General features: G+C 41.0%; 1 protein-coding gene across 2 annotated transcripts in view; it reads right to left on the minus strand.

Moving 5' to 3' along the window:
• celsr2 (cadherin, EGF LAG seven-pass G-type receptor 2) overlaps window positions 1–13,452 on the minus strand; it is a 68,426-nt gene that overhangs the window by 38,268 nt on the left and 16,706 nt on the right. For both annotated transcript variants that reach the window (XM_005741427.1, XM_005741426.2), the window contains exon 2: window positions 3,865–4,566. In XM_005741427.1, the coding sequence (XP_005741484.1) occupies window positions 3,865–4,566 (702 nt within the window). The remainder of the gene's footprint in view (window positions 1–3,864; window positions 4,567–13,452) is intronic.

Genomic DNA, 13,452 nt, shown 5'->3' on the forward strand with positions numbered 1-13,452 from the left:
ACACACACACACACACACACACCGATGTGTCTGGTAACATTTTTATTCATGCTATCTCTCAGAGGAAAATTGTAGTGGCTTGCAGTGTGTCTGGCAGGAGTTCATGGTGATTTGTAAATGTGAGTGTGAATATTTTTGTTGCAAACCATGTCTGCACTAAAAGCCCACAAATGTATTCTCAATGACTGTATGAATTAGCAAAGAGGAAAAAAAAATCTCATCATCACAGGGAGGTGGAGGTCAGTAGTTATCTGCTGAATGATCAACACAAACACATCCAGGATTCCTACGAGAAGTCACGTTCACGCAGCGAGCTCGAAAAGAGGAGCATCCTTCCTGCCGTGTGTTTTAAGACGACCATGTGTGAGAGCAAAAGCAGGACAACAGTCTTGTTGTTCGTCATCTACAGAATGAATCGGAGGAGCCAAATCATTTACTCCGTGTTTCTGAAAAACAGCTACGATGATGGCTGTTATACATTTTTGTTTCTTTTTCTTTTTTCATTTTCTGTCCTGCTACCATCTGGTGACGCCTACAGTCCAACAGTTGCCCAGCACGCACGCACACGCACCATTAACACATAAACCTTGCACAGATTGTCCATCCACCTTTCTTTACACAAAATCACAGCTATACAGCACTTAGCCACCCACCTGAAAGAGACAGAGCGAGCAATTTAGAGCGTGCACGCACACACACACACACACACACACACACACACACACACACACACACACACACACACACACACACACACACACTCACTGAGCCCCATCCAAGTGTAGAGAGCGATGAACTGAGGAACGGCAGCAGGAGTTGTACATCAGAGGAGAATACGTCATGTATAACCGTGTATAAATGACCTTGTTTGATCAAACCGATTAAGTGAGACATCTTAAAATGTAAACCGCTGCATCATATTCAGGTAATGCTCTGCATCGGGGTCTAAACCTCATCAAGTGATGCAAATGAATCTAGCTAACTGTGGACAAAAATACGCCCACTTCACCCACTCGCACATTCACTCCCTCTCTGCTGATTCACGTTAAAAGCACCTGCGGTACAGCTCCAACACCCACAACTGTGCAAGAATATGTAAGTGCCACTCAACCTGGACTCGGAGCCACCCAGCCCACACACTCAAATGCCGACACTATTTGAGTCTTTGTGAGCAGCTCTAGGTGAAAAAAAATCTTTCATTGCCTGATGAGGAACAAAGGAAGCAACGCTATTAATGAGAGCACAAAAACAACAGCAGGGTTTTCAGCAATTCTTCAGTTCAGCTCTTTCTTTTTTTAAACCAGAGGCCTTTTCAAGCAGATCTTAGTCAATGTAATCATCTTCGGATTATTCAGGAAGTGAAGTGCTCCTTCACCAGGTTTGCATTCTTGATTTCACAGCTGCTACACATCTGCGCATAAACTAATCAGCTCCAAAACAACTGTCTCGTATTTAAGTATCATCCCTTCAGTAAGTAAAGAATAAATATGTAATGTGCACTCTTTATTTTACACCCTTTTATGGAATATGTATGAGATATGTCAACACTTAATAAAAGATTTATAGTCGTTTTAAGCTGTTGTAAGGGCATTTTCTGCTTCAGCATGCAAAATAGAGAATAAAAATAAATAAATAAATAAATAAATAAAATAAAATATGCCTTCATAATATTTTGTATTGCTGGGTTTTTAATAATGCTATTTATTAACTGCATGCCTTACATCACACAGATTTATTGAATGTATTTATGAATAAATCAAAACTTAAGGTGTTGTAGATGCATAAACACCATGAAAGGAACATATTTAGCCTTTTGGTAGGTGGTTGCTAGGCAACATAATAAAGCTATAATATCTGATATAGAGAAAAACTTTCAGAGGCCTAAGATGCAGTTGTGTGCTAAGTTTAATTAGCAGGCAAACTAACAAAAACATATAATCTAAAAAAGAAGCTAGTTAGCATAAGCAGGTGACATTCTCCATCTTTTATATACAGTCTATATCTTACACTTACACATAGCTTCTGACTGTGAATATTAATTATTGACATATAAAGTGCACATATATAGATATGTATATATTATTCTGTGTTATAAACAAGCTAAGATGAAAAGAGGGTGTTAAAATGCTCCTCTGTAATCATAAATATACGATCATGGGGGCTTCAAAGACAGGATGAAACTTTAAATCACATTAAAAAGTCAGTATTTGACCCACTTAACCTCTCAACAAAAAGACAGGGTAACTAGCCTAATATTCAAACTGTATTAATTATCATATTTTAACTCTCACTCTCTTTAAACTCCTTTTCAACTTCCCCCTTTTCCCCTTAACTATAAATTCCTGCAACTGCTTCACCATTCTGCTGCCAACAGTGATAAATTAATCCTTCATTATCACTGGAAATGGAAGCTTCTGTCCTCTCCGTCTCGACATTGTGTGCGCTCTGTGATGCTTTTTTGTTCAGCCGTGGGGTATTTCACAGCTAGGGGACACGCTCCATCTGTAGCCATGTATATTTAATAATTTCCTCCCCTTGTTCCACTCAGGGCTCTGGTGGTCTTGTTTTTTTTTTTTTTGAAAAGCACAGTAAACAACTTTTTTTTAATGTCCCCAGTCTCAGAAAAAAACATGAGAGAGCAAACAGAGCTGTTTTATCATCACTTTGACTGTTCCTCGGATCTTAGTTTTGAGACCCCGTCCACTGCTGAGCCCATAAGTGTAGGTGTGAATGTCTATAACTATACAGTTTATTCAGTGGCTGTGACACAAATACACAAACAGAAAAGGAGAAAAAGTATTCTGATATTTATGGATCTTGTTCCGGTAAGTGAGTCAGAGGTCACACAGATGTGTAGCAGTTAATCAGCTCATGTTTTTACGCTTACTTCTGCTGTGACTTACTGCATGAGGATAAATCAAATAAGTCATCACTCAGCTTGTGTCTGCCGAGCGGGTTATTAGTGAAGTGGACGGTCTGTGGGTATAAAGAGCTGAAAAGGGGAGTGAAAGGGACAGATGTAGACATTAAAGCCCCCGTGGGAGTTTGTGAAGAGACAAGCAGACATGTGAACAGCTTGGCAGAAACTGGTCTGCTTCACTTTCTAGTGGGACCAAACACTTGAAGACAGGTGCTTTTCAGCAGGAATTCATGGAGCTTGAAAGTGACACACAGCAGAATGGTGCAAAACCTGGCAACTAAAGTTTAGAGGAGGGTTTTTAATACAATATTTTAGGTTTTAACTTTTTATTTCACTTCGAGGTTGCTGGGCGCTGACATAGAGCGAGAGACAGGCCGCCAGTCTATCCCAGGGCAAACACCATCCACAATTATACTCGTATAGATCTTTATGTGATATAAAAATGCCATAACACAACTTTGTACAGCAGCACGATGCTTTTACCTTCCCTAGTGAGCCAACAAGAATGCCTGTTGACGATTTAGTACCTCAAAACAGACCTACTTCAACAACCTCCAACAAAGCACAGTACTTTGCAAACTATGCCAGAAAATCGTTGCAACTAAAGGTGAAATCAACAAAATGTTTTCCCCACTTTTGTTAAATTCAAACACTGTCAAATTGTATAGTGCCTTTCAAGAAACCCAAGGACGCATTACACAAGAGTAGCAAAGAAAAAAAAATGAGTGGTGGTCTTTGTCTCTCTGTGTTAGCCTTGTGGTGGATCAGGCCCATGAGTTAGATACTAGTTAAGAAAACACCACATGTGGAAGAAGGCAAAGAGGCCGAAAGCTGACAGCTTTTCTTTTCATATGTCTATTAACATGAACGCAACATAACTGGGTCAATTATTGAATTAAGTTGTGTCTAAGAGTGTGCTTATTGTGTTCAGTGAAGTGTCTCACCTGTGTAGTCCTCAAAGCACTCGCAGGTATAGCCTCCCTCTCTGCTGCGGCACACGCCATGAGGTCCACACGGTTTAGAGTAGCACAGGTCGATCTCAGTCTCGCAGTAGTCCCCCGTGAAGCCGGTGGGACAGCGGCAGCGCAGCCCAGCGATGGGGTGGATGGGTCTGAACAGGATGGTATCGGATGCAACAAAGGGCGCCAGGCTGTCAAACTTCAGCACCGACACACACTTCATGTAGTTCTCACACGGCTCGCGCAGGCAGATGTTGTCATCAAAGGGAAGAACCTCCTGGGAGGAAATCTGAGCGAGAAGGCTGCGGTTCAAATACAATCTCTCTTGGAGCTCCTCCGAGCCAAAAAACTCCCCAGGCTCAGCCCCTCTCCCCGGCCCGTCGCCTCCGTGACCGAGCCCACCGGGACGCTGGTGTCCCTCCCCAAACACGGGCACAGCCACCGACAAGCTGACGTTGAGGATGCGAGCACTGACGTCCGTGTCATCTTGGATGTTGAAGATCACAACGTCTTCAGGGGCAGCGGACAGGACCCGTGCCACGCCGTCCAAGAACTGAGACAGCAGCAGGGACAGGAAATGTTCCTGGGAGGTGTTGGCCAATCGCAACGTGATGCTGTTGGACAGCATTTCATCTGTGATGATGGTGACTTGGAGAATGCACTGAGCTGAGACTGAGTGGACACCATCTGAGAAACAGAGGAGAAAAAGAAAAACGTTTAAAAAATGGCAGTTTTGGAACTTCTCTTAGCAGAAACCAAGTACCGACCTCCAGGACTGAAAAAACGAATGAGTCTCCATAGACTTCAGTTTTAAAATGACAAACTTAAAGGTATCAAAAATCACATTTACAGCCTGGTATACAAACAGGTTTGGCCTCTTTAGAGTAGTGATGAACTTTCCATAACTAACATACTTCACCTGTATTTGGGCCTGAAGTTATGCATTATAAAGGCTGCTGTGTGACGGGTGGCTGCCAACTTGATCACTACCTGCTATTCTGATCTTGATCTTCTGAATTTGACCCCTGGAGCATACTCGTGGTGATTTCCTGGAAAATATTATGTCTTACCGTGCAGTTAACTGAGCTAACAACCCACCCAAGAAGTCTGGGCTCCATTTGTTTTCCCAGTGAGTGAAATACGTGCATTATTTTTGTTTAAATGTAAGCTGCACTAACAATCAGATATCTGTGTCTGCAGGATGCATACGTACAGCCTACGGATGCAGCTTACTAACGAACACAGCACTCCACCTTCTCGTCCAAATATGGTCGAAAAGAAAACAGAAAACATGTCGACGGCCAAAACGCTGTACTCAGTGCTTCAAAACGGTAGCCAATAGTAGAGCGATGGGGACGATTGCGAAGTGCTGGTGTGTGGGTTGGATGAAGAAGGCTGAATGTACTCCAGGTTTTATGTCACGCTGTCACGAAAAATCTTTAAAAGATGAAAAACAACGAGGCATTAGTCGATCTGCGGCTCTCAGCTTACCGGCCTTCCCAATCACACAAATGTCAAAGCACGCGTCACTAAAAAATCCACTTTGATTTAGGAAGTAATACACTTCGAAGAAGCTAGATGCAGTCGGTTACTCAGAGGAAAGTAAACGCTGTATTTGTTCGGGGACTATTTTCAGACATGAGTTAACAGTTGGTGCTGCAGCATTTGAAAAAAGCAGGCATGTATACATAGGAGTGACTCAGACGTGCCAGTGTTCACAGTCATATAGGAATGTAGAGCAATGTTGCAGCTCATTAATGTGTTTTAAATAATAAATAATATTAGTATTAAGCAATCCTTGACTTTGATCTGTCACACACACACACACACACACACATACATTTGATTTGGGGAAGTTGAGGAAAAATATGCCACGCCATCATAATGTAATTGAAATAACAGGATGTTTTTATCCTCCAAAGTATATTATAATAATCTAAACTTGAGTCTCGCCAACACACGGAGCAGCTGTAACAGCAGGACAGATGACGGTGCATGGAGGTGAATGGTGGTGGCTTTACACAGCTGTTCCACACAGTGTAGCAGCATCTTTCCTAATGCTCAGGACGGTGATATAAAGCAAAGACAGTAGCCACAATAATGTACAAATTGGTGTTTTGATAAATATTATAATAATAACACCTTTTTACTTGTTCTTGGCTCAGACGGGTGTTTTTCTTGTTTTGTGCCAGAGTAGATAAGAAATGAATGCCAGCCTAAGAGAGAACAAGTGTATGTTTTCTTTCAATACATTCCAACTTTCTAATCAGCAATTTCACGCCTGTATTCACAGCTCACTCTTTGCTTTCTTTGTCCGGAAGCAGAGATGCTACTTCATTATACATGCCACGCTGAAAGCCTCGAGTCTCAAATTCACCACTTTCAGCAATTCTCAGCTCAGCGGATCTCTTGTTTTTAAAACCAGATCCTGGTAGCGTTTAATTATCAGTACACTTCAAATGTTCAGCTCTGAATCCAGTGTTGTTTTACTCCTGCTGTTGTACATGATGTCTTGACTGCATGAATTTGTGTGTTAGGTCTTTACTAAAGAGTCCACTTTCTAATGTAGACATTATGTTGCATCATATCAGGCCAACATTTGCACTGACTTATGACTTTGCTGAGCTGATATTTTTGGGTTATTTTCCCCCCACTGTGAGCCCATTTACAATAAAGTAAAAATGCTCATCAGCAAGTATGAGCTGGAAGTTGAACAGTACGAGTCGGAGCACTGCTCACTGAGGAGTAAAATTATAATGAAAACAGCCTTGATGTGAGTAAGGAGCACACAGGGAAGTCCAGTGCGTGGCTAACAAGCACAAAACCTTTTTTTTTTTGGGTCTGTTACAGCTTCAATGTTGCTCTAAATCCAGTCGATAGAAACAGTCTAACACAAATGTACTTCCTAACCTGGATCATTTGGCTTTCTGCCCAGTGACAAAGGGCCAAAGCCAGCATACAGTTACACAACAAACAGTTTGCACTGCATTGTTGAAAACCTAATTCCTTTCTGCTAAATGTTCTCCTAACATTTAGGACCAGTTTAAATGTACATGGCACATCTCTTGCTTTATCGTCATCATAAATATAAACTGCCAAAACACTTTGACAATGTTCAAACACTTTGAGCTGTACAAACATTCTCTTTTTCCCTTTTTATGCCAACAAATTATTTAAAAATGCTCAAAAATCAACAGCAGCAGTGAAAGAAGCATGCACAATCATTTCTATTCTAGGCATTTATAGCAAAATGTCAGAATAAGGCTGATGCAAAAGTTCATGTGTCTTAATTAATCCTAAGTGGCTTTTGTTGAAATGCCACTACTGCAGCCACCGTAATCGCAGAATAACACCATAATCTGTATTTGATTATTTTGAACCAGTCTATTTAAAGACTGAAACATTCTTATTTTCCAAGAGGAAGCTTACATCAATCCGCCTTTAAAAAGCTACACAGGCTTACTTTGAGGTCACGGCGAGAGACCACTATCATTTTGTCTATCTAGCCGGCCCGCGGGTTTCTGTAGCCTCGAGAGCAAACACAAAGCGGGCTTAATCAAATCAAATGTGTCACTAAAACAAGCCTCGGCCTCTCCCTCCAAAACAATCAATGGGACGCTTTGTTTGGGGTGTCTGGACGCCGGCCAGAGAGCAGAACCTGTGAGCAGGACTCACACAAACAGCACTGCTCAAAGTTACCAGATCCCTGTTTTGGCACCAGACAAGTTTAAACACAAAGTGCCAAGGGGAGGGGGGAAGGGGGAGGAGAAGATGAAGAAGAGGAGGGTGGGATGGGGACGAGTGGAGAGGGGGGCTCATAGAGGAAGTGAGACAGAGAAGCATGTTTGACACGGCTTTAATCCTTCAGTTTTCACTCAAGCGCTTCCAGCACTGTAATAATACAGGGCCTTAGCAGAGGAAGTGCAGGGAATAAATCAAAGACCAAAAACAAGGAGGGTCGCTCCTAATTCACACTCTACTGTAAACACACACACACACACACACACACACACACCTGTGTACACAAGGAAATGTTTGCAGATAAGAGTCTAGAAGGTGACAAAGAGAAGACAAAGGCAGATGATGCTCTATCTTCTTTTAGAAAAAAAACTAATTTGAAGCAGAAGCTACAAAGTTACAGTTTTCATTATGTAATTATGTAAATATGAGGTTTCACAGGATAATCGACCTGTTATTTCAGTGTATTCAGGGCTTAAACCAGTGATTTTAGTGACAGTCTGCTACGATTTGTCTCTGAAATTACTTTCTGATAGTTTATCTGATAACATCTTGATTATTTTCCAAGTGAAACATACAGTACATTAGAAACATATTTCCACAGACTAAATTGAAATATTTAATTTTCCATTTTTTGCCCACTGTGGAAAATATAAAGACTTTATGATTATATGGACGAATTTAGGTATGTGATTCTTTATCTGCTTACTACTAAAGAAATACCCTGCTTGGGCTTTGTTCCTTGCATGCTGCCGCAGCAGAGCGTTTTACTACTACTAAATAAAGTAGTAGTAAAACTTTAACGTAACGCAGTGCTTTTTGCAAACTGTAGACACACTTTCTATTAGAAAACTAAATTAGAAAACAACAACCCATTTCATCTATTCAAGTCGTATATTAACTGATACTCTGCAGCAACAGTAGCCAGAACAACACAGCTCTCAGTGAACCGGGGCTCTTAAAGGTTAGACCATGTATGAGGAGAGACATCGCCTTAATTATGTCCTCTGCCAATTCACATTCTTGGATGGGGGACTCGGGCAGCGCTCCAGAGGTAGACGCAGCGCTGGGAAACTGAGCGCGAGGAGAATCTCCTCTGAAAGGAACCAGACCATCCTTCAAAGAGGTCATTCTCCATGGAAGGATACTTCGCTGAAGGAACGGAGGGCAAGCGAAGCATTTTGGGCCAGAAAAGGAGGAAAAGAGAGATGCTTAGTTGGTAACAAGACAAGTTGCCAGCTCTGAAGTGTGACACTGCTTTCAGCCCACAACTCCAACCCCTCTGGGCCTCTGGGTGCCAGGAATGCTCTCAGCTAGGAAGTGGCGCCAGGGAAAAGATTAAACACACACTGTGGCTGCAGCACTGCCAAGGCTGTGTACAGCATTGTGTGTGTTTGGGTGTGTGTATATATATATATACATATATACATACATACATACATACATATATATATGTGTGTGTGTGTCTGTGTGTGGGTGGTGGCGAGCTATATGTCAATACAAGCAGAGGCGAGATGGTTAGTTTAGTCATTAGTCAACAGCAAGACTTTTTGCATTTATAATTTAATACGTGCACAGATTTTGACGCATTTATTGCTTTTAAGTTAAGAGTGAGACGAGCACAGGCACTGTCTGATAAAAGCTGAATCGTCTGTATTGTAAACACAGCACTCTGAAGGTCATGACTCACCTTTTCTAACGTAAAATCCAGAATGTCATCAGAGCCAAATACATTTCCAGTAATAAAGAGACTAATGTAAACAGGTTGTCTCATTATGATTTACAGAGAGGTCTCTCAGAGATGCAGACGGGCCTCCTTTGACTGTAGGTTGAGGCCTCCAAGCCAAGAACATAAATTATCAGCCAGGATGTTGCACAGGAGAAATGCTCAGCTTTGCATTTCTGAAATATCAACAAAGCCTGGCTTTAATGGTAAGGAAAATCAAATAATTCATTGGCATGAATTATATGGACACAAAGAATCTTTACAATGAAGTGCTTGATATAAGCAAATATATACTCAAACCAGACTATATGGATTTCTTTTTAAAGCTTTCTCTGGGTCTTAGTGGCTAAGACAGAGAGAAAGGTCAGGACAAAGAGCAAGAGAGAGAACAAATCACTGAGACTGGTCTAATTAGACCACAAAGTTGCCATCAAATCTCCCAGCTGAATCCCAGAAAATGTCAACAAAGTCATGGTGGATAAAGATCAGAAAGACTGTGTGACCAAGTTACTGAGAGGACAGAGACATCACCCAGCACTGTGACACTAACCCAGGCCCTCTGAGTCCTCCTGAACTGTGAAGTGACAGTTTATCAGCTATTTACCCTCCTCTCTGTATGCTGGAAGATGTTATTTTGAATTTTAAGGTGAGATGGGATAACAAAAAGAAAACAAAAAAACAAGACTAGCTGCATCTCACTCAAGGAACACAAACCTCTCTAAAGAAAAAGACACAGCAGGTTTCACCTTCAGACGGCTAAAAGCTAGCAGAGAGACAGAGAGAGACAAAAGCTAATTAACGAAAACCAGGAAGTGGCTTTTTTATGTCAGCACTGTCCGTGTTACTCTTGCTCTTTAGCAGACGTCACAAACATATTCGTGTGTTAAACACTAATGTGCTGGTTAAACGCTGAGCCAATGAAAACGAAGGGCTTAGCAAGCAGTTTAGCTGAAGTGCTTTACCATAATGAGAACACTACGTTCAAATCATATGTTTTACTGTTCTCATGATAGTGTGAGATTAACCAATATACTGTGGTGTTACATTAAATATATAGCCAAGAAGAACAGACACTGAAGTTTAAGCCAGGCCTTAATCCTACATGCATATCATTTAATCCAACACCTAGCCATGCCGTCTGCCTTTACAAACATTTGTGAAAGAATCAGTCATTTGCAAGAGCTCACCAAATTTGAGTACGGTACAGTAGGGCTGAACGATATATCGCATTTGCGATAATATCGCGACATGATCAAGTGCAATTTTCTAACCGCAAAGGCTGCGATTATACTCTGGACATGTCCAAATTCATGGGCTGCATCCTTCTGAGGCCGCATTTGTAGACCGATTACGTCACAGCGACGCGCCGAAGGCTGTCCAAATTACTACCATATCCCAGAATTCATAGCGCGGCCCAGCCAAACTCCAGTTTCCAGCAATGGCGGCCGCTACTAAGTTTTAAAATTACTCATACTAATCTTTCTGGGTCACAAAATAAACTTTTAACATATTTTCAGGCGAGAAAGTAGTTGTGTAAACATCAAATATCTGCTCGGTTTATCAAGATATCCCATATTTGCAAAAGTGCTTCGACGTTTTCAGAGGCGTCTGCTACCCACCAGCTCGACAGCTAGCCGGGAGCTCGAGGGTTACTGATGCGGCCGAGAACGGCACAACTCCCGGCACATCATTTTCAGATCACCGCGGAGTTTCGCTGCTCGGGTTAAACGTAATATATAAGTCACTTAGACAACCTAAAAACGTTATTGTTGGGCTTTTTTCAGTGTTTTGTTTGTTCGTGAGTAAATCGGTTTGGCTGAGATTAAAGTTATTAGATTAGATAAAATAAAACTTTATTAATCCCCCGGGTGGGTTCCTCCTTGGTTTTCACACAGCTGACTAAACGTCAAACAGAAAACTTATTAAACAGAAGTATGAGACAGTCGAGAATTTACACCAGTGTCTGGTTATATTTTAGATAGCAAGAAGCAGACGGCCGAGTTTATTAAACTCCACCGAGACAGCGGTGACGCTAATCAGAAGGCTAGACCGTCCAATTTCACAGCTTTAAATTTTAAAGGCGTGTTTGTGTGTGTTTATACAATTGCTATTATGTTTGCACTTTATGTGTAATGTTACTGACTGCAGAGATCAGTAAGATGTGTGTATTTTTTATTTATTAGTTTTATTTATTTAATATTATTTTTTAATTGAATGACTGTCTAGTAGTTCACAGATGTCGAAAAACTGATTGTGGTAAAGCCACTGATTTTTTTAATGTATATTTCTGCAATCTGCACATTGTACTGACTTTCATTTTAATGTTTACACCAGGGTTCCTTGTCAGCACTTTATGCTCAGATGTTTGTAAGCTAAAAATAAACTATTGTGTATGTTCAAATATACTGTTGTGATTGAAGAAGTTAAATAAAAATGTCAGTCATCAATTCATGCATCACCTCATGTCATCATAACAGAGGTCTGTCTTCCAGGAAAGAACAGTTTAAAATTAATGTAATATAGTATTGGCCATACTATATGATGTATTGCTTGTCTTTGTTTAATAATACAGAAGACAAAGACCTTAAAAAATAATCGCATATCGCATCGCAATCGCAATATTGGGGCAAGAAATCGCAATTAGATTATTTTCCATAATCGTTCAGCCCTACGGTACAAATCAGTAAACAAATCAGTTCATAAAATTTCTTCCCACCTAGATATTCCTCCACCAGCTATAAGCGGCATTACTGCAAAGTGGAAGTGTTTAGAAAACAGCAACTTAGGCTACGTCCACCCTAATGCGTTTTCGTTTTGAAAACGTGTCGTCTTCTGAAAACGACTGAAAACTCTAGTGTGGATGGGGAGCGTTTTCAGACGAAAACGTCGTTTTTCAAATCTATCCGGGCTAGTGTGGACGTAGCCTTAGACAATGTAAAGTTACAGAGTGGGGTCGCCAAGTGTTGAGGCTCAAAGTGCGTGAAAGTCTCCAACACTCTGCTGACTGAATGACTGCAGAGCTCCAAACGTCCTCTGGCATTAACATCAGCACAGAAACTGTGCACCAGGGGCTTTGTGACATGGGTTTCCATGGCTAAGCAGCTCCTGCAGGTTGTCACTAGCCCCAGGTGTAATACCAAGGGGCTACTGACAACATGAACACACACCTACTGAAATCTGTGGACTTCTTCCTAACCTTACATTTAACTGTACACAAGATTGTAAGATTCTAAGGATACTTGAATGTCCTTAGAAGATTTTTGGTTATATTTTTTAGTGTAGCAATGTTAATCGGCTGGTTGCTCCAAAAATATGGCTGAAACACCTGAAACATGGATTTCTGTTTACTCGAGTATGCACATTCAAATTTCCCAGTAACTTTCCTCGAGCACCATTTAGAGTCTTAACTGAAATGTCTCAATCACTGTATCTTTCTCATTTTTTGTGGATTTTATTTCCCTGCCCTCTTGTGCCTCTTTCCTGTGTGATTACCTGTTCCTCCTGGATTTCTTTCACAGTTCTGTTTCCGGATTTTTTCCTTTCTCTGCTCTTCCTGTGTACCAAACCCCTTATTACCTCAGTTAAGTCTGTGAACCTTTACCTGATCTGCAAAGTTATGCCATCCAAGTTTAATAATTTTAGCGTTTTCACCAAGTTAAAAAAGGGCTGTAAGTTATTAATAAATGCATGCTAAACTCATGATATTTTCAGCACCCTCAGCTGTACTTTGTATTTGGTGCTAATTAGCAAATGTTAGCATACTAAAATGCTAAAATTAGCATGCCAAGTTTAGCATGCTAGATCTTTTTATAGTTAGTACTGTCTGAAATATGGACATTATTTATATTATGTCAGCACTGACGGTGTTGCTCGCTCTTGCTCAGAGCAACTTTAGCAGATGTCACACACACACATTAAACACTAATGTGCTGGTTAAACACTGAGCCAATGACAACACCTCCTGTTACAGTGGGGATGGGAAACACATTAGACCTACTATAAAAATAGCATTTATCATAATGACAGTGGAGAGCTGATAAACAATGGCACTCAAACAGCCATTCATCACATGTCTAATGATAGCACCCAAAGAACATCTCACTCAAGCA

Source organism: Pundamilia nyererei, unplaced genomic scaffold (assembly GCF_000239375.1).
Source record: "Pundamilia nyererei isolate P.nyererei 1_Seehausen unplaced genomic scaffold, PunNye1.0 scaffold00110, whole genome shotgun sequence".
Classification (NCBI taxonomy): Eukaryota; Metazoa; Chordata; class Actinopteri; order Cichliformes; family Cichlidae; genus Pundamilia; species Pundamilia nyererei.